The sequence below is a fragment of the Canis lupus genome, chromosome 31 (genome assembly GCF_048164855.1).
Source record: "Canis lupus baileyi chromosome 31, mCanLup2.hap1, whole genome shotgun sequence".
NCBI lineage: Eukaryota > Metazoa > Chordata > Mammalia > Carnivora > Canidae > Canis > Canis lupus.
Window position 1 is genome coordinate 13,363,889 of NC_132868.1, and position 24,291 is coordinate 13,388,179.

Sequence of the window (24,291 nt, forward strand, 5' to 3'; positions counted from 1 at the left end):
TCACTTCAACCCGCCGTGTCTGTTGCAGCCCCACTGGCTCTTCCCAGGCCTGCTGTTCAGGGAGCCCCTCTCTGGGCTTCTCTTGGCTCTGAGCCATGTGTCCTCGCAGGGCCGAGCCACCTCCAGGAGGGCGGGCGGGGCAGCCAGCAGCCCCCGTGTGGCTCTCCCTCTCCAGGCACTCCGTGCGTGGACTATATACAGCCCTCCAGGTAAGCATCAGTGTCTGTGCTCACACGACTACACTATGGTGTTCAGGAGACCCCTCCACCACGCCCTGGAAATCCGATGAATTAAACTTTAATGTCAAGGAGATCCCCTACCTTGAAAGATACTCTCAACTGAATGGCAAGTGTTCTAATAACAACCCCAAGACCAGTGAGGCCACGGTGGCCCAACACGACCTGTTCTTGGTACGGGCTGCAGGCTGCCTGACCTGTTAGACCCACTTCCCAGCATGTGGCCTGGAGGACTGTCCCCTGCCCCCCGGGACGTGGCTCTCCACTGCCCACTCCCACCCCACCCTGGTCAATGGACTGCCTTCAAAGTCAGATGTCCCATTACTTGGAATGTGGCACCTGGCCTTCATGCCAGGTGGCCAGAGCTTCGGCCACCGTTGCCGCCACCGTCCCTGAAGCTGGGGTGACCATCCCACAGTCAGAGAAAGAACACCGCAAGGACCAGATGTGCCATGGGGATCTGCCGTCATTATTTGAATGTTCACCCTCGTTATTTTTTCCTGAAGTAACGTGGAGTGAAAATTCAGATAGTGAAATAATAAATGTATTTCTACTGTTATAAGGGACAATAATTAGTGATAGTTAACTGTTGACTTTATTAGTTTGAAAACATTTGGCACTTACTCCCCACTAGACGGTAAAACATACACTTAACACAGACACAAAGAGATAGGACATTAGCTCCGTGTTTATAGAAGTTACCTCTCTTCTGAGCCAGAAGCATTTCTAAGAACTGCATCTGGTGTTTAGTCACTTAATTCCATTTAGGTTTTGATTCTTAGAAGAAAAAGTCCTACCGGTGAATTGTTTACTCTCAAGAAGAGAAAATAAGTGCAGTGATGGACTGTGTCTTTCGCATGGCTGGAGAGGAAACAGAGCCCCTCGGAGGCTTGCGCTGAGTGCTCCGAGCAGACCATGCAGCCGCACGCGGAGCAGCAGGGGGGCTGCATTGCGGGGCTGGTGGCATAGTGGGGAAGGGGCTGCACTCCCCCCTCCTGACCCAGCAGTCCCAGGGGCAACTCTCCCTGCCTCCCGTTAGCCCGCAGCACTCGGTGGACCAGGGTGCAAGCACACCTGAGATCCCGCTGCGGCTGGTGGGGACGGGTCAGGACCCGCAAATGGCCCACTGTTTATGATGCTGCTGCAGCCCGTTTACTGTGCGATTCCAGACTAATGTGCAAATGAGGCCACCACCAGAGCCGCTGGCGTGGAGAGATGGCCATGCAGAGGGGCCTGAGGGATCCCGTGTCACGTAAATGTTTGCCTTCACCGGCGATTTCACTTCATCAGACCCGAGGCTCCTGCCATCACTCTCTCCCCTCAAAGCTCCGCCTGGCCACACCCACCCGGTGCCAGGGGTGCTCCTTTGGAACCTGTGGCATGGAACATGTGGCGAGGCCCACTGGGGAGACGCCTGCCTGACTCCTGCGGGGCTCAGCACATCAGAGCCTGCAGCGGGACAGGGCCCCGTGCGGGCTGAGGCACACCCTGAACCTGAATGCAGCTTCCTGGCGCTGGAGGCTTTACCAGACCATCCCTACTAAGAAAACCTTCACGTCTGGGAAGTCGTCTATTCCCTTCAGGAATTCAGACTCTTTTATTGAGCAGCAGTTCTGGAGGTATGGACACTGGGCAGACATGGGGGAGACCTGGGGCTCTGGGGACACCACAGCTGCCTCACATAGGACAGCAGGAAAATGAGAAAGCCAGAAGAGTACGGCCGTCAGACTGCCTGTTCTTCACGAGGCCGTGAGCATGGCAGCAGGAGGCAGGCACGCAGAAGTGGGCGTCTCGTTACTCTGGCTGCTGCTGGATTCCAGGGGTGGGGTGACAGGCACAGTACTGGGCGAGGCTGGGGCCTGACAGCTTACTTGAGGAGCTTTGCCACGTTCAGGCTGGGAACCACAATCTCCTTGAAGATGGGCACGTAGTTTGGGTTTGCCTGCGTCGGGCCCTGCTCCAGCGTCTCAATGATGGTCTGCTTCATGTCCCGGTTGGTATCCCCTCGCATGGCCAGCAGTGCACCAATGTGCTCATCCCTGTAGGCACGGGGACACCGGGGACATGTCAGGCTGTGCTCCAAAAGCCGCTCACCCCCCATGCTCCACTCAAACTGCCCCCAAGGCTTGCCAGGCCCAGCCTGGCCAATTCTGAGGCCCTGGAGCAGGGTGGACCACCACGGACCACAGGTGTGGGCCCCTCATCATGATAGGAGAGAAACCTCCATCCTCCTCTCACTACGGTCTTTTCTTCAACCAACAGTCACAGAGTTGTTTAAACTCTGCTCTCCTAGATCTTCAACAGTCTAAACAGGGCCAGAGGCCCCTGGAGAGCACAAAACTGCCAGTCCCTTCTGGTGACAGCAAGCCCAGACGCTGGCTGAGGCAGGTGCTGTCCTGAGGAGGTTCAAGGCTTCCTTCTCTGAATCCACAGCACAAGATGAGCTTCCTGGAGTCCCTGTGCTCTGCCACCATTCCCCGCCAGTGCACGGAGTGCGGTGATGCCCCACCTGCACTGGGCCCCCTGCTCCCCACCTGTGCTGACACTGGGAGGTGCGTGGACCAACGCTGGGGTCCCAGGGGCCCCAGGTCCAGCAGCAGGGCTAGGGAAGCAGAGAAACACGGATGCGTCTGTTACTGTTCTCTGCAGGCGCTCTGCTCCTGGCCATGTTCCACACAGCCTGCTCTCCCAGGTCAGGTGTGACCCCAGTGCTGCTCACACCTGACGGTCAGGCCCCACAACCTTTCTCAGTGGCCCTAGGAATGAGCTTACCGCCCCATTCCATGAATTCTAGCTGACACGGATGGCACGTGGGCCTTTACCTGATGTCTGGGTATTTGCTGACCAGAGTGGAGACTTCTAGGTAGAGCAGAGATGGGTCTGTCAGCTTAATAACTTCTGCGATGGCCACAATGGTGTCACAGTGTCCATCTGCATCCTCACCAAACCCCTGGAAGACAGCGTGCGCACAGCTGCCGAGCACCGTGAGGGGATACAGGCCACGTCTCTGTTGAATGTTGTGACCCAGGTGGCCGCCAAAGGCTCAGGATTGGCCCACAGGGGAGCTGTCCTGCATATCCTCAGCAGAGATGCTTTGAAGGTGGGGCAGGCAGCCCACGGAGGCAGGAGCAGTCTGGCCAGAGCAGCCCCCATGAGGCTGGGAGCTACGCCCTAGAAGCTACCACCAGCCACAGGGAGGACACACTGGTCATTCAATCCCTGACATGACTGGCCCTGATGGGCTGGATTCAACAGCCCCTGGGGGAAACAGAGCCAAGGCAGCACTCACCGAGGCCAGCTTCCGGAATAGGAGGCGGAGCTGCGAGGCCTCCTGGACCATCCTCTCAGCGCCCTCCTTGCGCTCCTCTGCGCTGCGGAAGGAGATGCGCTTCTGCATGACGGCCCGCAGGTACTCCAGCACCACGCGCCGCTGTGCCTCTGCAGTCATCCTCTGCAGACAAAAACGGGGTCAGCAGGCAGGCCAAACACCTCACTGAGACCCCCACCCCGCCCCCATCCACAGACAGCAGAACCTGAAGGAGCACATGGGTGGTTAAGTTATTCACTAGGCTTCTTGCCAGAAGCAGTAAAAGTGGTGACTGTCATACCAGACAAGCCCCGCGGGGAGGGCCGCGCGCACGGGCTCCTCAGCACCAACTATGAAATCAACAAACCAAACGTTTAAGGAAATAAATGGTGGCACCAAAAACTGTACCAGCAACAGACTAGAGGGTAGCGCCTGGACTCGTGAACAGCCAATAGCCTTGGGCGCCCGAGGGGTCAGTCAGTCTGGTTCCAATCACCAGCTCACCCTACAGGTACCACTTTCACTGGCAGGGTCACAAGAATTTCCTTTAAAACAAGGACTCAAATGAGGCCTGTATTGGGTCCAAGTCACCACAGGACAAGAAGACACGAAAGTGTGAGAAACAGAGATGAAAACAGTGTCCCTGCTGACACAATACAAGCGCCTACAGAGATCTGAAAGGATCCCGAGACAAATCCTAGAAATAATCAGAACATTCTGAGCACGAGGTCAGTATATCAAAACCACTTCCTGTAAGCCAGGAAAAAACATTCGCAAAGTCTGACTTTTTAAAATCTATCACTTGTGGGCATCTGGGTGGCTCAATGATTGAGCTTTTGCCTTCAGCTCAGGACGTGACCCCGGGGTTCTGGGATTGAGTCCCGCAGGGAGCCTGCTTCTCCCTCTGACAAATAAAATCTTAAAAAATAAATAAATGTCTCACTTGTTAGAGCAATAACAGCAAGTGCCGCCTAATGCCCGGAAGATCCATGATGCCCAAGCCCTGTGGGAGGAAACGTCCCTTCGGGGAAGCCCCAGGGGATGACACAGCCGAGGCCCGCAGGGACTCTGGGCATCTGCAGCAGGGATCCTAGATCCTCCAGGGCCACAAAGAGAAGAGCCCTGGGGCTTCTGCTGGAGTGGACAAAAGCTGGCAGCCTGCCAGTGCCCTGGACACAGATCCTAGGGAGGGAACCGCTGCTCGTCCTTGGTCCAGAGGCATGGCCCCCAGCTTCCCTTCTAGGTGTCCTCGGGGCTGGTGGGGAGGTCTCTAGCACAAGCGAGGCCTGGGTCTGTGGCCATGTGTCCAGGAGGGTTTGGTGCGGTGTCAGGGGGCAGTAAGGTTAAGTGAGCAGCAGCAGCATTACCTGCACCTGGCTTACCTTCACATACTCCTGTCTCATGTCTCCCGGGGTTAATAAAACCACCTGTGAATGTCCACTCATGGAAGAACCAACTGGACACTGAGTTCCACACAAGGTGCCGGGGGGGCTCTGGCCTGCAGGTGAGCTCACAACCACATGACTGTATCCACACTCTTACCTTTCTATACGGCTTCTTAATTTTGGCAAAATCACTGAAATAATCTTCCACAGTAACGCAAATAATGTCCACGGCATTGGATCCTAACAGCCACTTCCTTGTCATCAGCTCACTGAGATGTTGCTGAAAAGAACACAGAAAATGTCACCTGTACACCGTCCCTGAGTCACGTGTACCTAGGAGGAAGGTGCCACAGAGCCTCAGGGACATCATGTGGCAGTGATACACACGTGAAACCTCCACTGGTGTGTAACCGGCAAACACGTGCCATAACTGTTGAGACAGTCATCAACACTACTTCCGTGACGAGCTGGCATTCACTGAGGACATCTGTCTGTACATACCTGCCTTTATTGTTTAAGTATGTTATATGGATATCCTGCAATTTATTTACCCAGTCCTGATGGACACCAAAACCTGTTCACATTTTGCAATGAAAAACAACACTGCAACTAATCTGTGCATTTCTGCAGGTGAGAGTCCTGAAAGTATAACTGCTCGGTCAACAAGTACTCGAACTAAAACCCTGCAAACTTTCCACACTGCCCTCCAAAACTGACAGCCTCAGTCCGACAGAGAACACACGATGGCATCTCTGTTCCCACACCTGCAAAACACCTGCCACCCCATGAAGCAACAGAGCACACTTGGTGTGTTTGTCTCTGAAGATCAGAAGACCAAGTGTGCTGTTTTCCCATTTAGGACATTTGTAGCCCCTTTTCTGTGAAAAGGCCTACTCATGTCCTTTATCTACTTTTTTTGTTATTGTTTTTTTTTATTCTGAAATAATTTCAAATGAATTCATTTCATGTGTTTTCTAAACCATCTGTGAGAAAATTACAGCCCTCACAAAATGATCCCACCACTCAGCTACTTCCTTCCCAGCAGGACCTCTGGTGACTGCCCCTGCATCTACATAATGCTAAACCCCTTTTTGTATTTCTGAAATAAATCTTGTTTCTTGGTGTATCATGCCTTTGATAGGATGCTAAATGCATTTTGTTAATGACTCGGTTTTGTATTTTTACTCGAAGCTGAGACTGGTCCATGTGATGTGTGTTCGCATTCCAGTATCAATAATTTGCTCATGACTATACTGTCTTCTACATATGTGTTTCCATTTTGTAATCCACTGAGCAGATCAGTCCCTTTAATATTTCCTGGCAATCTGACCAACTACCCCAGAAGGACCTCAAGTGAGCCTGTGTCACACAAGGCTCACATCGCAGGGAAGCAAAGGCCCGTTAACAGTGAGAGACGTGAACTGCAGCGTCCGCTCTGCTCAGGCACAGGGTACGTCGCAGAGGGCACACAGGATGGAAACACTGTTTTCAGCCTGGAAATGAAGCAGCAAAGAGCCAGACCCCACCTCCAGGTCCAGGAAGACCTCCTCCAGTAGGCTGCTGCAGCCCGCCTTTGCAATGGCGTCCAGAATCCCATCCATGCTCGGTTGGCTCAGAGACACGCCTTCTTCCACGTCACTTTTCAAATACTTCCTTTTTAAACTGACTATGGATTCTCTGTAAGGAAAGAGTTGAGGCTCGGTGAAGCGGCTGAGTCTCCTTACCTCCCACTCTCTTGCTCTTGGGTCACTCTGTCACTGCGGTCACTTACTTAAAGGTCTGGCAATTGTTGATGATAGCAATCATGTACTGGACGTAGCAGTGTGGGTGCTGCCGATTCCGCAGGTGCTCTTCTTTGTATGACTGCGCTTCCTCTTTGTATCTGAGAACACAGAGCCCCCCCAGCAAGACTCTCAGTAAGGGGGCACCTGGGGGTGTACCAGAAACCAGGACGACATTGCACCTGATAAATACATCTGGCACTACTAGGATCTGGCCAGGTGCATCTTTAAAAATAAAATAGATTTTTGGATAATCTGTACAAATGAAAAATCAGGGAAGCTGATCATTCTAAATGGATTACTGAAAATAAATTTTATAACAGGCTTTGAAGTATGATTCAGTATTCCGATTATATAAATATTTTGAAGTATCTGTGAGCAGAGAATTATAGAACACTACAATGCACTGTACATATGTTTAAAAGACCTTAAAAAAGGAGCAAACAAAACTGGCAATTAAAGGGAAATTATTACGTACTCTACCTTTCTGTCCGTGTGGTTCAGGAAATCAAAGTTTTGGGGTTGATGAGAAAGATTTCCTTGTTCTCTTAACAAAATGACTAAGGCCATGATCCCCAGGTGCATCAGTGATGGGGACCCTGGGTCTCTAGGGCAGGACAGAGGGAAATGCACTGTGTGATGTACTGCAATGTGGAGCATGCACATGGCCTATGGAGGGTTCTTGCAAAACAGTGAATCCCACAAGCCTTTAGATCTAGCCAACATGTGGCTTACAGGCAGATGGCCATTAGGGATAGACAAGAAGTGCTGGGCACTACTAGATAATCAGCTGAAGGAGGGGCGAGGCCATACTCCTGCACCCAAGACCTGGGAGCCCAGAGGACCCCACACACTGCAGACCTGCTGCCAGCCCAGTCTCAATGTATAACTAGAAAAAGGGTCTGAAACCACTGGGGAAACCCACATGTAAACTTGGTGCAGAGGACCCTGAGGTCCAAGTTAGAACAGGGAATGACATGCCCAAATGGGATCTGCTTTAAAGTACTTGTGGGGGCGGGGGGAGTGCAGATGAGGGTGCTTTAAAAAAGGAACAGCTTTTTAAGGGAGATGAGGGGTCAAGGTTTTTTACGCCATTCTTTCTGCTGCTGTGTTGAAAATCTTCAGGGAGGAGTCAAAGGGAGGGGCATCCTGAAGCCACACCTAGCCCCCTGGGAGGGCCCACTTCCACTGAAGGAGTCCCTCCCAGGCCCTGGGCAGTGCAGATGAGGAAAGAAAGGAAGCCTCTGTCTGGAGGCCCAGCAGGCCCATCTGGGCTCTCAGGAGAACAGTGAATCCATTCCAAAGGAGGATGGTAAAAAATGGCTTGTTTCAAAATACCAAAGGTCATGCAGCACATCCAGACTTAAAAGCATTTTTTTAATATCAGGCATATTAAGACCAAAATTTTGCTTTTAAAAAGTTTTAAAAACATATACTTTCTAGATGAGCACACTGTCAAAAATACATACCTACTCAGGAAAGAGTTCATTTGCTGAAGACACAAAACGAGTACCTTTGTTTTCAAATCTTCACTTATCTGAGCAGCAACTTGAAGATTCTGTTCGAACATCTAGAAATTGGAGAATTTATGAATTCTAATATAAACTCACAAAGGTGCAAGTTCCCCATTATGTAAAACCCCTATCTGCCAAGTGCTATACTACAAATTCAGAAAGAAAAAAAAAAAAAAAAAAGAAAAAAGAAACCACTCAAAAACTAACAAGTTAGATAAACCTTCTCACCAGGTGAAAAGACCCAAGTGAATCACTTCCTAATTACCTGCAAACAGGCTGGTCTCCACAAAGAGGGAAAGCTGACAGGGACACGGGGCCCAGGGAGGTCGGGTGCAGCTGGGGTCACATGGGTGCCAGGGGCTGGGCTGTGATTTGTGACGCGGATTCCTTATGAAGCACTAGGAGCTGAGAGGAGCCATAGGTGGAGAGGTGGAGAAGCACCAGAAGGCCCAGTTCACCCCAGGCCTGTGGTACGTGTTCTGTCATGACACCAGTTTCCAAAATAAAGGAAAGGGTCAGGCCCCACCTGCTGCTAAGGGGTCACCCAGATAGATGCCCACAGTGCTCACTTGTGCCCAGCTGGCACCCAAATATATTCCAGTGACATGGTCCCATCAAGGATTAGAAGATGGCTCAGCCCTCTTCCTGCCAGAAACCTTCCTCCAGGAAGAAAAGCCAACAGGCCAGAAGGAAGGACAGTAAGAAGCTGGAGGACACCCTGGGTGCCAGGCATCAAGAAGTAAACGCACCATAAGAAGGCATGATTACTGTGAAAATATATAGGGCTCTCGCCCAGCTTATATCCAATCAGGTGGCATTTTTAGGACAAATCTCAGCCACTTACAACATCAGAAAACATCAAACAACCAAACTCAAATCTGAGCATAGCATGCAAATAACATGGAATTAGGTTCTAATTCAAATTCAAACATTTTAGGAAAACTAGAGTAACTCTGGGCAAAACTGCTTAGCACTGGTGTCCCTCGATGTCTCCTGCTTCAGAGAGAGAGGGGCCTCAGGCATCAGGTGGGGCTCCCTCTGTCTTTATAATGGAGGGAGGCACTCATGATCATTTGTAAAACCCACAGACCCCAGGAGCAATCCAGCAATGAACCCCAGAAGTACAGGATGGTACCTGGAAGACGATGGCAGGGAGTGTCGTCTGGTAGTACCCATCCTGGTCCGCTTCGGGCTCTGTCTCTTTTATCCAGTCTTTCTTGTCTGTTTCTAGTGCTTTCCGCAGCCAGGCAATGATGTTTGACTAAAGAAGTTTAGCATTGCAGGAAAAGGAAGAACAGAACAGGCCCCCTGAGGCAATGCACACAGCATCTCTCTGCAATGTAGCAGCGGTAACCAAACTCAGGGCCCTGGGAGTTCCTGTTTCCAAACCAGGGGATGCCAGGGAAGCCATCCCACAAGCTGCCTCCACTGATCACCTTTCGGATGAGCAGCACTGAAGGAGGCCAGGCTGACAGGCCTTCAGCAGGCCTGTCCATGGAAGACCACACAGCCCTCCCCTGCTGCCCAGTGTGAGGCTCAGCATCTCAGAATGCTGTCTGCTGCTCAGGCACACTCTGTCCTAGGAAGCAGACCCTGACCTCCTCATGTCACTCGTAGACCATCTGGAGGTCACAGGAGAGGAGGGGGCCTTAGGCCTCCTGTGCCACCCTCTCAATCAGCTCTTAAGATGCTGGCAGGCACCACTGCCCATGGACAGGCTCACCACTGTAGCCAGATGTGGTTTCTGTACCTATGGAACACACGCCCCATTCTCCAGATCCAGGGCCAGAGAATGAGCCACCCTCTCCACTAACTGGCCAACACACATTTCAAGACCCAATTTCCCAGAACCAGAGCCCACATATCCTTCGGAAGCCGACATCAAAGCAGGTTTCTCCCCCGCATTCTGTGACCGACGGGGCCTCGGTTTTGGTGTGACCTAGAGAGCCCACACAGCGTGGCTGGGCACACACTGCTCTACTCACAGTGAGAGTTGACATGTACGTGTCAAGCAGCTCAGAGACCACATCTGGGGAAAGCAAAGGCTCCAGGGTGCTGACATCCACTTCCGGGGCCAGCTCCATGTTCCCCATCATCTCTCCACTGCGGCAAAACCAGGGATGACAAAGAATAATTACTGGGCAGACAAAATGCTTAGCTAAGCGTTGCTATTTCTTTTGACACACAAATGCCCAACCACCCTCAACACTGTGTCAGGAAGGGGAAGTGGCCCCCTGGGGAGAGCACTGGGCAAGATGTGGCCACACAAGGCACCTCTGTCCCTTGTTCTCAGCCCCACTGCATCCACATCACACAGGAAAGAAAGCCCGTGGCGGGGAGGTCAGCTTGGTCTGACCCTGGGGAAGGCCAGGGCCTGGCAAAACCTAGGTGACAAGTACACAGGCTCTGGCAAACAAGGGAATGGAACACGAGCACCCTGATTCAGAAATGTGTGCGCTGAAGAGAATGCTGCTGATCCCTGTGCTTCTTAACAGAGCACGAGTCAGCAGAAAGCATTAACGCGTTCAGGCAACTGTGCTTAAGAAGACAGGGATGTGGACGGAGTTTCAGAAGAAAGTAGCCATGAAAAGCAGTTAATATCTGTGTGTGGTTGGGTTCAGAAAATTCACATGCCTTTTGCTATATTCCCTAAACACATATTCACAACCTAACATGGAGTCCTAACAACTGGTCCACTATCTGTAAGAAATACAAGGTATTCTGGAGAGTGAAGGCATTCCATAAGATTTTGCAAGTATCAAAACACTATTCACTCAACCTACATTTTCACCCAAGAACCTTAATTCAGTGTGAAATGCTTCTAGTATGAAAGTAGTTCAGTTTTTCCCACAAGAAAGTCCAAATGCTAGAAAGTGATGGCCAGTATGCAGCAGTCCACACACAGAAAAACACACAAAACTCAGACACAAAACTGTGCACACCAACAAATGCACACCCAGTGTGGTGGCCGGAGCAGGGACGAGGGCCCAGGGCTAACTCTACTCCTGCTCCCCACCCGCTGGTCAGGTAAACGACGGGTGCGAACCCCGGCACCCCAGTTTCCTCAAGCACAGAACAAAGATGATCTAACCTTCCTCATCAGGTAACGTGACATGGAGGCCTACACAGAGAAGGGAAAGGATGGGAAGTGGTGATCACTCTGACTCATGGGCTGGGTGAGAGCAGGGCCGGGGAGATAGCACCCAGGCCTGGCACAGTGAAGCTGCAAACGTGCCAGTAACCACCATCATCATGAGGGAGAGGTAATTTCTCCTATTTTCTTATGTTGAGACGTACACATTCTCTACTATAACAAGTTACCAAAATACAAACTAAACACTCCAAATCTTATTGCCAAAGTAGGAGGTTTAATGAATTTCTGCACACAAGCAAGAAGTCAGACTAAAAATAATTCCAATACAGCAATGTATACTGTTCTCTATTCTCAAAACCCTGCAAATCAAAATGCACCGTCTCCTTAGCTAGCCAACCTTAAAAAATGTCAGAGTACCCCACCATCGCCTCGATTCTCAAACCCAACCTCACACTAATAAAAGTACAAAATAGCTCATGTCCCTTTTGTGAAGTGACAAAAACCTCAAGGCTGAAATGCAAAAAGAACAGACTGTCCTAGGGTACTGGTGAGAAGAAAGCAAACAGGGGCACTGGAAGCTAGGAGGAGGGAGCCTCTGTCTCCTCACCCATCCAATGGGGTGAAACCATATACTCGGTGCCACCAGGAGGACGACGGGAGTTAGTGCATAGTGGCACCTGGGGTCATAGGAAGGCCCAAGGCTGAGCTGCTCGACAGAGATGGGACATCAAGGGCAGGGGCACCACAAGAACACCAGAGGCTGGGACCTGACCTCAAGAGTAAGCCCACAGATGGATCAGAAGACTTTCAGCAGCAAAAAACAAACAGGGTACTGAGCATACGCTAGAGGAGTCCGTTCTACATAACAAGTACAGAAGCACACCCAGACACACCTCGTGTACGTGTTTAAAACCCACGTCAATAGGCTCACGATCTCATTGGCTTCCAGGTCTTCAGACGCAAGTTCCTGCATCCGCGTGCTCAGGGCCTGGTGATACATGCTCAGGAGGTTTTTGAAGATCTCATAATGGGGAGGGAAACACTGAACCATCAGGTTTTTGGCAATGATGAGGTCATCTAGGACGTACTTTCTTATGATTTCCAGGTGGCGGACAAGCCACATCTTGTCGGACTCCCTGGTATCTGCCTGGGTACCCTCAATTCTCGTAGTCACAGTTCTGTCCAAGATGATAAACATCTTCTCCTTCCAATTCTTGGGCCTCCCGGGAGGAACAAAACTAGTTTGCTTTTTTCGATCAAGTATGCGCCTGTCAATTTTTTCTTCCCTTTCGATAATTCTAACAACTGAAACAAGCAAGGTGGGGTCACGGCGAACAGTGACCAGCGACCTCTGCAGCACCATCCAAAGCTGCTTGGCTAGCTCGTCTGAGAGCCCCTGCGTGCTCCCAAAGTAGCTGTGGATAAGGGTCATGTCACGAGTATTTCCACTGTCCATGCGGTACTGCTCATACATCAGCCCATCCCGGGAGCACTCCAGGTCCATCAGCTTCCGATGCGCTTGCAGGAGTGCCCCTTGTTCTATGAGGTCCTGGGTCTCTCTCACAATCTCGGGCACTAGGGAAAAGGCACAAGAGGGCACTGTGAAAAACCACACAAGGCTGTGCTGGACGCTGGCAATGGCAGAGGAGGGAACCTGCTACCCAGCCAGACAGCATTTTCACTGGCAAAATCTGAGTAACTATTCTGTAACTGTGCAGTCTGCAGAAGGCAGGCCACTTCCAGGAGAAGGCTTGGCCGTAAGTTGCACTGACTTTTGGTCACTTTCAGCTCTTAGCACAGGAGCTTCCCAGCCCCAGCCCACCATGCATTCCTGAAGCAGCGTGCACCCATCTTGAGGGAACCAGAGAGAGCAAAAAGGAGCACGTCTTCCAAATACTGGGGATCTGGCTGCTGCCTCCAATCAGGGAGATGCAGACATAGTGGTGGAACCCATTGTTACTGCACTCAGGCTACCCATGCTGTAAACTCCTTGCCCTAGAGCCAGGTGACTTAAGGAACCAGTGCCTTAAAAAAAAAAAAAAAAAAAGGAACCAGTGCCTTTTCCCCTTCAGACATTAAAGACTAGAATGTTCAAGAGCAACTTCATATACAGGAGAATTTAAAAAGTGCCTGCACAGGCTCAGGGAAAGGTCCAGGTTCAAAAAAGACTTGAGAAGATCTTTAGTTTACATCTCAGTCTGATTCTCAGCACAGAGACAGCCTACAATAACCAAAACAAAAACAGTAAACAGAAATCAGACACCCTAAGAGGAGAATCTGGTTTTCAGAGTTATTATGTTATTTGATTCAAATGTCCAATGTTCAACAACAAAATTGAAAGACATAAAAAGAGGAAAGTATAGAGATTCAAGGGGAAAAAATAATCCCTGAAACACTAGGTGGTCCATCTTTTAAAACAAGTTGTAAATGTGCACCAGGGACTAAAAGATGTGGGGAAAGTCTAGAAAATGATCAGGAACAAAATGCAAACCTCAATGAAGAGACAGGAAACCTACAAAGTAACAAAAAACAATTCTGGAGATAAAAACTACAGTAACTGAAACAAAAAATCTACTTCAGGGATTCAAGGGCAGATCTAACAGAAGAAAAAACCAGCAAAGGTGGGACAACGGAAATTACCAAGTGTGAGGGCCAGAAAGAACAAAGACCAAAGCAGAATGGACACAGCCTAAGGCCTGGGGGGCATCAAGTGACAACACGGGCACTGTGGGCACTCCAGAAGAGGAAAGAGGGAAGGAGACAGAGAAGCTGAATAATGATCAAATGTGCTTAACTTGATGAAAGACAGGAATATTAACATCTAAAAGCTAAATAAACTCCAAGGAGGAATTACTCAGAGACCCAGAACAAGACACATTAAAACAAATTGCTGAAAATCAAAGACAGGAGAGAACCAGGAAAGCAGTGCAGGGAAGCAGCAGATCACCTACAAGACAGCCTTAGTGAAGCCACAAGCAGATTTTTCATCTGAAGCTTTGGAGGCTGAGCGCAGGGGGCTGGGAGCATCAAATACCAAAAGAAAACAACTGTCACCCCAGCGCTGGACATCTGGCAAAACCATCCTTCAAAAGTGAGGGAGGGGGCACCTGGTGGCTCTGTTGGCGAAGCGTCTGCCTTCGGCCCAAGTCGTGATCTCAGGGTCCTGAGACCAAGGCCCTTGTCGGGCTCCATGCTCAGTGGTGAGCCTGCCTCTCTCTCTGGCTCTGCCCCTGCTCATGTGCTCTCTCAAATAAATAAAATCTTAAAAAAAAAAAAAAAAAAAAAAAAAGTGAAGGAGATACAAACACACTGCTGACGAACACAAGCTGAGTGCTCCTAACTCTGGAGAGCTGCCGCAATGAATCCTAGGTGAGATGAAAGGGCACTGGACAGTAACTCACAGTGGGATGGAGGAATAAAGATCGTAGTAAAGGCAGATACTCGGGCAGCTGTAAAAACCTAGTGTTAGGATAACTTTGGTTTGTAATTTTACTTTTTGTTCTACCTTATTTGTTTTTAAAAAGATTTATTTATTCATTAGAGACACAGAAAGAGAGACATAGACACAGGCAGAGAGAGAAGCAGGCTCCCTGCGGGGAGCCTGATGTGGAACTTGATCCCAGGACCCTGGGATCACAACCTGAGCCAAAGGCAGATGCTCCACCACTGAGCCGATGAGCCACCCAGCCGTCCTACTGTTCTACATAATTTAAAAGATTAATACATTTAGGAAAAAAAAATTATTTGTCTAAAGCTAATTATTACTGTAACTGGTTTATAATTCCACATTGCTTTTTCTACGTAATTTGAGAGACTAATGCATATAAAAGAGTCAGTCTAAGTTTCTGGACAATGTATAAAGATGTAATTCTGTGATATCAATAACTGAAAGGGACGGAGGACAGTATCATGTAGAAACAAAGTTTTTGCTTGTTACTGAAGTTAAGCTGGTATAAATTCAGAGTATTTTAACTTTAGATGTTAAATGTAATCCTCATGGTGACCACAAAGAAAATAGCTTTAGAATACGTAAAAAAGGAAATGGGAAAGGAATTAAAACATTTCACCATAAAAAAAAATTTTTTTTTTCAACTAAACACAAAAAAAGACAATGCAGAAATGACATGCAAGGGACACTGCTCAGCGGTTGAGCATCTGCCTTTGGCCCAGGGCGTGATCTTGGAGTCCCGGGACTGAGTCCCACGTCGGGCTCCCTGCATGGAGCCTGCTTCTCCCTCTGCCTGGGTCTCTGCCTCTCTGTGTGTGTCTCTTATGAATAAATAAAAAATTTTAAAAAAGAGAAAAAGGCAATGGGGTGCCTGGGTGGCTCAGTCAGTTGAGTGTCTGCTTTCGGCTCAGGTCATGATCCCAGGGTCCTGGGACACAGCCCCACATCGGGCTCCCCACTCCGGCGGGGGGAAACCTGCTTCTCCCTCTCCCTCTGCCCTCCAACTTGTGCTTGCTTTCTCTCTAGTGTTCTCTCTCTCTAATAAATAAAATGTTTTAGAAAAAAAAAAAAAAAGATGAGAAAGCTGTAAGGCACATAGAAATCAAACAGCAAAGTGACAAATTTAAGCCACTTATTTTCAGTAATTGCTCTAATGTAAATGGATTAGACTCTTTAATCAAAAGACAGAGACTGGCAGAATGGATAAAACACAAGATCTGACCATATGCTATCCACAAGAGATTCACTGGTGATCCAAACAGATTGAATGAAAGGGTGGGAGAAGATGTTCCAGGCAAACAGTGACCAAAATAGAGCAGGAGGCTCTAATACCAAAGTAGACTTGAAATCAACATGTTTACAAAAGAAGGCGGCATGATATGTTCATCAAGGGCTCTTTGCAGCAAGAAGATACAATTATAAACAATTTCACACCTAAAGAGAGACCACCAAAATATACAAAGCAGAAATTTACAAAACTGGAATATGGACAGCTCTCAAATAATATTTGGGAGACCTGATGATGTCACTTACAGTGGTGGACAGGACAACCAGTCAGGAGGTAAGTAAGGACGTAAGGACCTGAGCAACACAATCAACCTACACCTAACAGACACATTAAGAGCACTCCACCCAGTAGCCACACACATGCTCTTCCCAAGAGAACATTTTCCTGGACAGACCTTATGTTAGATCACAAATTAAATCTCAACAGATTCTGAAACATATTCTCCAAAGTATCTTCTTCAACCACAATGAGATGAAGTTAGAAATCTGTAACAAATGAAAAATTCACAAAATAGTGGAAATTAAACAACACAATCACTGGGTCAAAGAAGAAATCGCAAGAGAAATTATAAAATACTTATGACAAATGAAAATAAGAACCCAACACACCAGAACTTATGGGATCAGTAACAGCAACGTTGAGGACAAATGTATAGCTGTCAATGCATATTTATGTTAAAGAAAAAGAAAAATATTAAATCAACAACCTAACTTTATAACTTAGGGAACCAGAAAAATAATAAGCTAAACCAAAAGCTACCAGCAGGAAGGAGATAATAAAGAGAAAAAGAGAGAGAAACAAAACAGAGAATAGGAAAACAGAGAAAATTGATAAAACCAAAAGGTGTTTTTTTGAAAAGATCGACAATTGACACATTTAGCTTTAGCTATGAACTTGAAAAAAAAAAAAGACTCAAATACTGTAATTGGATATGAAAGTAGGGATATTACCATTGACTGTACAGAAACAGGATCATGAGAGTACTATGAACAATTGTACACCAACCAGTTAAGATGACCCAGATGAAATGGCAAATACCTAGAGCCTAGCTCATGAAGAAACAGAAAATCTAAATATACTCCCAACTAGTAAGGGGAGGGAAAATGGGGAGCTTTCGTCTAGTGGGTGCCAAGTTTGGTCTTTTTCTTTTGTTTTACTAGCATGTCAGTGACATACAGCAGTGTATAGTTTCAGTTTTACAAGATGAAAAGAATTCTGGGGGCAGACTGGGATGACAGCTGCACCATAATAAAGTACATAACACCATACAACTGTACACTCCAAAACGATCAAGATGGTAAATTTTTTTTTAAACAAAGTTTTTTTTTTTTTGATATTTTATTTATTTATGAGAGAGAGAGGCAAAGACACAGGCAGAGGGAGAAGCAGGCTCCATGTAGGGAGTCTGATGTGGGATTCGATCCTGGGACTCCAGGATCATGACCTGAGCTGAAGGCAGATGCTCAACCACTGAGCCACCCAGGCGTCCCTCAAGATGGTAAATTTTATATTAAGGGCCTCTCCCATTGAAACAAAGTGGAGGAAAAAAGGCTGTATGCATAGTACTCCCGAATTACAGGCAATGCAAAGTCTGAAGGAGGTCAAACCAGCACAGTATCTTCCCAGTAAAGTCTACTCCTAACAGAAACACAGATATAACAGAGCCTTTCATTCCTCAAGGGAAGAAAATTATTTTCAAGTCCTGTAGATGAACTTCTTCAGTAAAGTAACTCTTCGGTTATTTAGCATTAGCTTTATAAGACTGGAAGGAAATATTACCAGTCAACAGGAAATCGTAAGAAGGGAAATTAACTAGCAAGGTGCTGGCCCAGTGCCACGAAGAACATTTGGGCATGGGGACTACGTTCCAATTCCAGGCAGCCAACTGTCACCAAGTTGAGCTATTTCCTTAGCAGCCACTATGGAGTTGTCAATGCTGTGCTATTCATGGGGACGTGTGAGAAGCAACTTGGAACGTGGCTCGAAGTATCGGACTCTGGGAAAATAAGCATGCAGACAGCAAGGGAGCCGCGCAGTCAACAATGCTGCCATCAGATATGGGTGTGAGAGAAGTCTGAGGAGCAGGGGTGAAACAGGACACAAATCACCAAGGTACAATGTGGCTGGAGCAGGACCACCCATGCTATCCCTTTATAGTGGTGCAAAGAACTGTGTTACCACATTACACTCAGGCGTTAAGCAGAGTTTAGGGAAGGACAGAAAGAATTCACTGAGACCAGACACAGGATAAAGGAAGGGAAAGGGTCTGACTATCCTAAGACTTTTTACTGGGATGTCAAAGGTGGGGGATGAGGGGTAGGAGGGGCTCTGGACTGTGCTGAGCAGACATGGAGCCCCACCCCCATGACAACTGACTCTGTTCCTGAAGAGGCTGCAGAGCATTACTTACTGGTGAGGCACTAGGACACAGCTCTCAAAGGGCTACCCCCACACTCCCTGTCCCCACACCACCCCAACCAGCCCCAAGGCCTCCATCAGGTCCCATCAAATGCTGACCAAGGCTGCAGAGTGTGTTCCTTCTCTACCCTCCCCACCCCCTGGCCTGTGCACACTCTTCTCCACCTGGGTATGGCCACTCGCCTGCATTACTTCTCCAGCTGGGAGCTGGCCCCTCTCTGTCCTGTTCACCCAGAACAGAGAGATGCGTCTCTCTTCACCTGTCAGAGGCCCACCTGGTCTACTGATCGGACAGCAACACTGCAGACTCAGGAATGAAGCTAACAGCACTTATTTCGTTAACCTATCCCTGTGAACTACAAGCATTCTACTGGTCTGTGCTTACTCAACAGGTCCCTTCCACTCTTAGTGCAAACAAGAGGTTAACAATACAGATGGGAATCAAACCCACTATCTACCCCGAGGCAGGTCTACAAAGTACACCAGACAGAAGCTAGATCCACCTGTGCGCCACCCTAAGAGGGAAGACAAACGAATCACAGGAAAGAGAATAGACAGCACTGTGCCCAAGGGCCAAGGCACCCGCCATCCCCTGCTGTTCCCAGTGGCCACCTGAGAAGATGTTCTTGAGGTTTTCCACGGCCGCAGCAAGCTGGCTGTGCCGCACGACAGCATCCTTCACATCCTTGAGGCTCTCAATGGTGTTGATGCTCTGCCTCCAGTCTTTGCTGACGTCAGCCAGGGACCGCTGGATGTCTTTGACGTCGTTCAATGCATTGTGGAGCTGGCTCAGGCCTGTGCGCACACCATCCAACTGGGACTGGATCGCAGCCTAGGAGAGACACCCAGAGGCGAGGGCATTGTGAGCAGAGCTGGGATGGCCAGGAACAAGTCTTCCCCAGGACGCTCAAGTGCACAGGAGACAAATACAGTAGCTGGGAAGAGTCATTACTTGGAGAAAAGAGAATAAAATTCAACAAGGACTTAACTAATTCACAAAATAGCTTTTCCTTTTTTTTCATTGCTGCCTTAGAACAGAATAATGCCTTTTAAAGATTTGCTGAGAAGACCTCCCAACTCCTTACCCAGGCCCTCAGCCTGAAGATGCTGGACACCACCATGGGCATGCCTCAGGTCCTCTGGCTGCCCCAGGATGACCACACACATGGTTCCCCAGGCATCCCTCAGGCCTCATCCAAGACAGTCAGGACTTGCTCATCAGCTTTGAGCTAGAAGGCCTCCTGCCGCTCAGCCAGGACCAGACTCAGCTCAAGGAGGGTTGGCCCCACCGTGCAGAACTGGTACATCTGAGATTTGAACTCACTCCATGGGCATGCCGAAATGCCATCAGCAAGGGGTACAGCCAGAGGGAGGGGACACGGAGGAGTGTAAGTCAGTGGAGAGAAAGGCCAGGAACACATTTGACCCAGGAGCAGGAAGTTGCCCATGGAAATAATTAATGGTGATGGTAATGGACTACAGAAGGTTTCTAGGCCACAATGATGATTCTCAGTTAATCCCACAAGTTTCTGAAACAGATTAAAATGCTGACTAAAAATGTAGCAGATCCAAACTATTTCATAAATTAAAGTAAAACTACTGTTTTAAGTAAGTCCAGTCTTTGGAGGCTTCATTTTTGGTACAAATGAATGATCCTCATCCTGTCTCATCAAGCCTGCTGCTGGTGAGTTTTCAAGGGGAGAGGTGAGTTCACTGTCATGAGAGTGTGAAAATGAACTTTCCTCAAAGGCATTCTCTTTACCCCAAGGACCGCTCTGCTGCCCATCAATCACCACAGACCATGATCCTAATGTTTTTATAACTACACTGAATGTATGTGTTTTAACAAAACCTCACCTCTTCATACAAATTAAGTTGAAAGCAAAAGCAATCATAAAATACCTTGAAAAAGAATAATTTTCTTTCTTGCCTCTCTGTCACATTCTTAATTTATATGCCTTGCTCTCCTCCCTCCTTCTTCCCCAGGGCCAACAGAGTACCCGGCACAGCCAGCCACTGTGTGCTGAAAAGTTCTAAACAAAATGCCTTTTAACAAATAAGGATAGGTGCTATGCTTCCATTATTGTTTAAAAGTTTTTTTTTTTTTAATTTTTTTTTTTAATTTTTATTTTTTTTATGATAGTCACAGAGAGAGAGAGAGAGAGGCAGAGACACAGGCAGAGGGAGAAGCAGGCTCCATGCACCGGGAGCCTGACGTGGGATTCGATCCCGGGTCTCCAGGATCGCGCCCTGGGCCAAAGGCAGGCGCTAAACCACTGCGCCACCCAGTGATCCCTATTGTTTAAGTTAAACGGACACTTCTAGGTGCTTAAAACTTTGTTCCTTCGTTGTTTCCAGTATTCCTGCTATCTTCTCTATAAATCTACTGCCTGGTAACGTAGTGTCGGAAGGAATGTCTTAAGTAAAGCTGATGGTCTAATTCTGTCTGTTTCCAGATCATCACCACCGAATTTACCGAAATGACAATCGTGATGTTGTGCAGGAACCCGAAACTCCATATCCATGGATCTATCCTGACTGGGAGTAAAGATCTATCCCGACTGTGGCCTCTCTGGTCGTGTACCTTCAGTCTGGCCTCCACGGATGCCTTCTTCCGGGCCTCTCTTCTGCGGTACTGCTCCACTTTGTCCAGCTGGTCCGGGCGCTGAAGCATCCCAGCAACCCTCTGGACAGCTGTTGCTACAGCCTCCCGGTCTGTCTCCTTCATGGTTAGAGAGCAGGTGGGGTGTCTGCACCAGTCATACTAGAGGAGTCCTGTGTGCACAGGGAGAGAAGGGAGCAGGAGGGGAAGACAAGTTAGGACGGGACAAAACTCATTCCCTGTAATGGTCAGCTGTTTACAGACACTAAAGGAGAACTTCTGACAGCACTACTCCAGCAAAGCTGAACTCCTTAATACACCTTCAGGGCGTTATCTGGAGACAGCTGTACCTTTGAGCAGAGGCACGTACAGTTAAAGCTATGAACAAACAGAGGATGTGTTGATGTGGCCTGCAGACCCCTCACCCTATCAGAGGTCCATCTCCAAGGTACTTCTCTCCCGTGGACACAGCCAATTTCTGGAGCCTTCACAGCAGCTGTTGGCCACACCGGTGAGGCAGCAGAGCCGGGAGGCCGCAGTGAGGAACTGAGGCACAGGACCAGCAGATGCCTCAAAGCCTCACCCACCCTCAGCTCAAGTCCCAGCACCTGCCCTAGGGTTCCCCTCAAAAACCACTACTGGGGCACCTGGGTGGCTCAGTCCATGAAGCACCTGACTCCTGATTCTGCCTCAGATCACCATCTCACCGTCCTGAAATGGAGCCCCAGGTCAGGGCTCTATGCTCCGCAGGGAGTCGCCCTCAGATTCTCTCTCTCCGTCCCTCTGCCCTCCCCCGCCTGCATGCGTGTTTGCTGGTGGGCACACTCTCTCAAATAAATAAATCTTTAAAAATGTTTAATAATGTTTTTAAAAATCACTACTGTTTGTAATATCTGAAACTCCACTGGTACATTTAGGAGGCGTGACAAACAAGACGAGAGGGCAGAGCACAGGTGCAGAGCGCACAGGCTTGACCCCGAAGCCAACCTACCATCCACCCCAGCGGCTGCGGGTGCCGGTGCCCATGCCCAAGGGGCCAAGGACAGGGTCTGGTAAACACGCGGCCCCCTGAGCCCACACCTTACAGGCCCTCGGCACCCATGCTTTCTGTACACAACTTCTTACAATGATGAGAACCACCCCTCTTCTCCCTGGTCCTACCCCCAGCCCCGGTGCTCTCAGCAGAACCCTGAAGGCGCGGCAGGTTCCCAGCGCCTTCCGCACGCAGGTGGCCCTCCCGCCGCTTCCACACGAAAGCCAGCGGGGCAGGAACACGCGGAGGGCAGGGGCGACGGCCGACCGACACCCAGGAGGCCGGCGAGGCCACCGCAGGTACCTCTGCACCTGCTCGGGTCCTCGCCGGCAGCGACTGGACGGCCGCTCCCCTGCACCCCGCCCTCACGCCCCCGCGGCGCCCGCCCAACCACCCGCCACCGGCCCCGACCCGGGGACCTAGCCTCCCCCGCGCCTCCGCCGCCCCGCGTCCTCCTCACCCCCGCGGCGCTCCACGGGCGGAGATCCCGGGTCCGCGGCGACCTCGCCCAGCCGGGGGCGGGGCTCCGAGGGGCAGGGCCCGGGGCACCGCGACGCCGACGCCTCCGCGCGGCCTTCCGGGTCGCGAGCTCCGGGGACGACAGCGCAGCGCGGACGTGCTCGGGAGCTGCCGCCGCGCTGCCCGCTTCCCAGGCCCCAGACCCCGGCGCCCACCGCCCGAGCCGCCCGCCGCCGCGGCCACCCGCGACCACTCACCGCAGCCGCCGCCCGCCGCCGCCCGCCGGAAGTGAGCGAGCGGGCACTTCCGCTTCCGGTCACGCGCCGCAGGGGCGGGGCCTGGGCTCTCTGAGAGGCTGCTGGAGGCGCGCTGGGCTGGGGGCTCGCTCCCTGGACTCTCCCCGGGGGACCGGGACCTCAGGACGGGGTCCCCGCTCCCTGGACTCTCCCCGGGGACCGAGACCCTCAGGACGGGGTCCCCGCTCCCTGCACGCTCCCCGGGGGACCGAGACCCTCAGGACGGGGACCCCGCTCCCTGGACTCTCCCCGGGGACCGAGACACTCAGGACGGGGTCCCCGCTCCCTGGACTCTCCCCGGGGCACCGAGACCCTCAGGACGGGGTCCCCGCTCCCTGGACTCTCCCCGGGGCACCGAGACCCTCAGGACAGGTCCCCGTTCCCTGGACTCTCCCCGGGGACCGAGACCCTCAGGACGGGGTCCCCGCTCCCTGGACTCCCCCGGGGGACCGAGACCCTCAGGACGGGGTCCCCGCTCCCTGGACTCTCCCCGGGGGACCGAGACCTCAGGACGGGGTCCCCGCTCCCTGGACTCTCCCCGGGGGACCGAGACCCTCAGGACGGGGTCCCCGCTCCCTGGACCATCCCCGGGGGCCCGAGACCTCAGGACGGGGTCCCCGCTCCCTGGACTCTCCCCGGGGCACCGAGACCTCAGGACGGGGTCCCCGCTCCCTGGACTCTCCCCGGGGACCGAGAGACCCTCAGGACGGGGTCCCCGCTCCCTGGACTCTCCCCGGGGCACCGAGACCCTCTGGACAGGTTCCCGCTCCCTGGACTCTCCCCGGGGGACCAAGACCCTCAGGACAGGTCCCCGCTCCCTGGACTCTCCCCGGGGGACCGAGACCCTCAGGACGGGGTCCCCGCTCCCTGGACTCTCCCCGGGGACCGAGACCCTCAGGACTGGGTCCCTGCTCCCTGGACTCCCCCGGGGGACCTGACCCTCAGGACGGGGTCCCCGCTCCCTGGACTCTCCCGGGGGACCGAGACCCTCAGGACGGGGTCCCCGCTCCCTGGACTCTCCCCAGGGGACTGTGACCCTCAGGACGGGTCCCCGCTCCCTGCACGCTCCCCGGGGGGACCGAGACCCTCAGGACGGGGTCCCCGCTCCCTGGACTCTCCCCGGGGGACCGAGACCCTCAGGACGGGGTCCCCGCTCCCTGGACTCTCCCCGGGGGACCGAGACCCTCAGGACCGGGTCCCCGTTCCCTGGACTCTCCCCAGGGGACCGTGACCCTCAGGATGGGGTGCCCCACTGAAGACTCTCTGGCACTCAGACTCCACCCCAGCCTGTTGCGGTGAGAAGCACCGTTTGCCTCAAATCTGAGTGAGGGATGCATCGTGTGCTCAGGATGGACAGGCACCTCCTGGAATCAGCCACATTCACACACAGGAGGGACTCAAGCAGGCAGGACCTGGAGTAGCAGGGAGGA

At 51.0% G+C, this 24,291-nt stretch overlaps 1 protein-coding gene across 2 annotated transcripts; it reads right to left on the reverse strand.

Annotated features, from left to right (window-relative positions):
• Positions 1–1,809: 1,809 nt before the first annotated feature.
• On the reverse strand, positions 1,810–22,875 carry EXOC3 (exocyst complex component 3). 2 transcript variants are annotated; one of them, XM_072807430.1, is made up of 13 exons: positions 22,823–22,875; positions 21,056–21,246; positions 19,084–19,303; positions 12,211–12,892; positions 10,209–10,326; positions 9,359–9,484; positions 8,179–8,279; positions 6,700–6,810; positions 6,455–6,605; positions 5,086–5,208; positions 3,526–3,687; positions 3,059–3,186; positions 1,810–2,275 (listed from the first exon to the last, which is right to left on the reverse strand). In XM_072807430.1, the coding sequence occupies exons 2-13, from the start codon at positions 21,197–21,199 to the stop codon at positions 2,104–2,106; spliced, it is 2,238 nt and encodes a 745-aa protein (XP_072663531.1). In that variant the 5' UTR covers positions 21,200–21,246; positions 22,823–22,875; the 3' UTR covers positions 1,810–2,103. The 2 variants fall into 2 exon arrangements, with proteins under 2 accessions (XP_072663531.1, XP_072663532.1); XM_072807431.1 differs by lacking the exon at positions 22,823–22,875 and adding an exon at positions 22,567–22,706.
• Between the last annotated feature and the right edge of the window lie 1,416 nt (positions 22,876–24,291).

Excerpts from the sequence above, each read along its gene's own strand:
- EXOC3 (XM_072807430.1), bottom strand. The coding sequence starts at position 21,199 with ATGAAGGAGACAGACCGGGAGGCTGTAGCAACAGCTGTCCAGAGGGTT. Across the intron at positions 12,893-19,083 it reads CCTCAAGAACATCTTCTCAG|TGCCCGAGATTGTGAGAGAG; the intron begins GTGGCCACTGGG and ends CCTTTTCCCTAG. Across the intron at positions 3,187-3,525 it reads TATTCCGGAAGCTGGCCTCG|GGGTTTGGTGAGGATGCAGA; the intron begins GTGAGTGCTGCC and ends GCTGTCTTCCAG.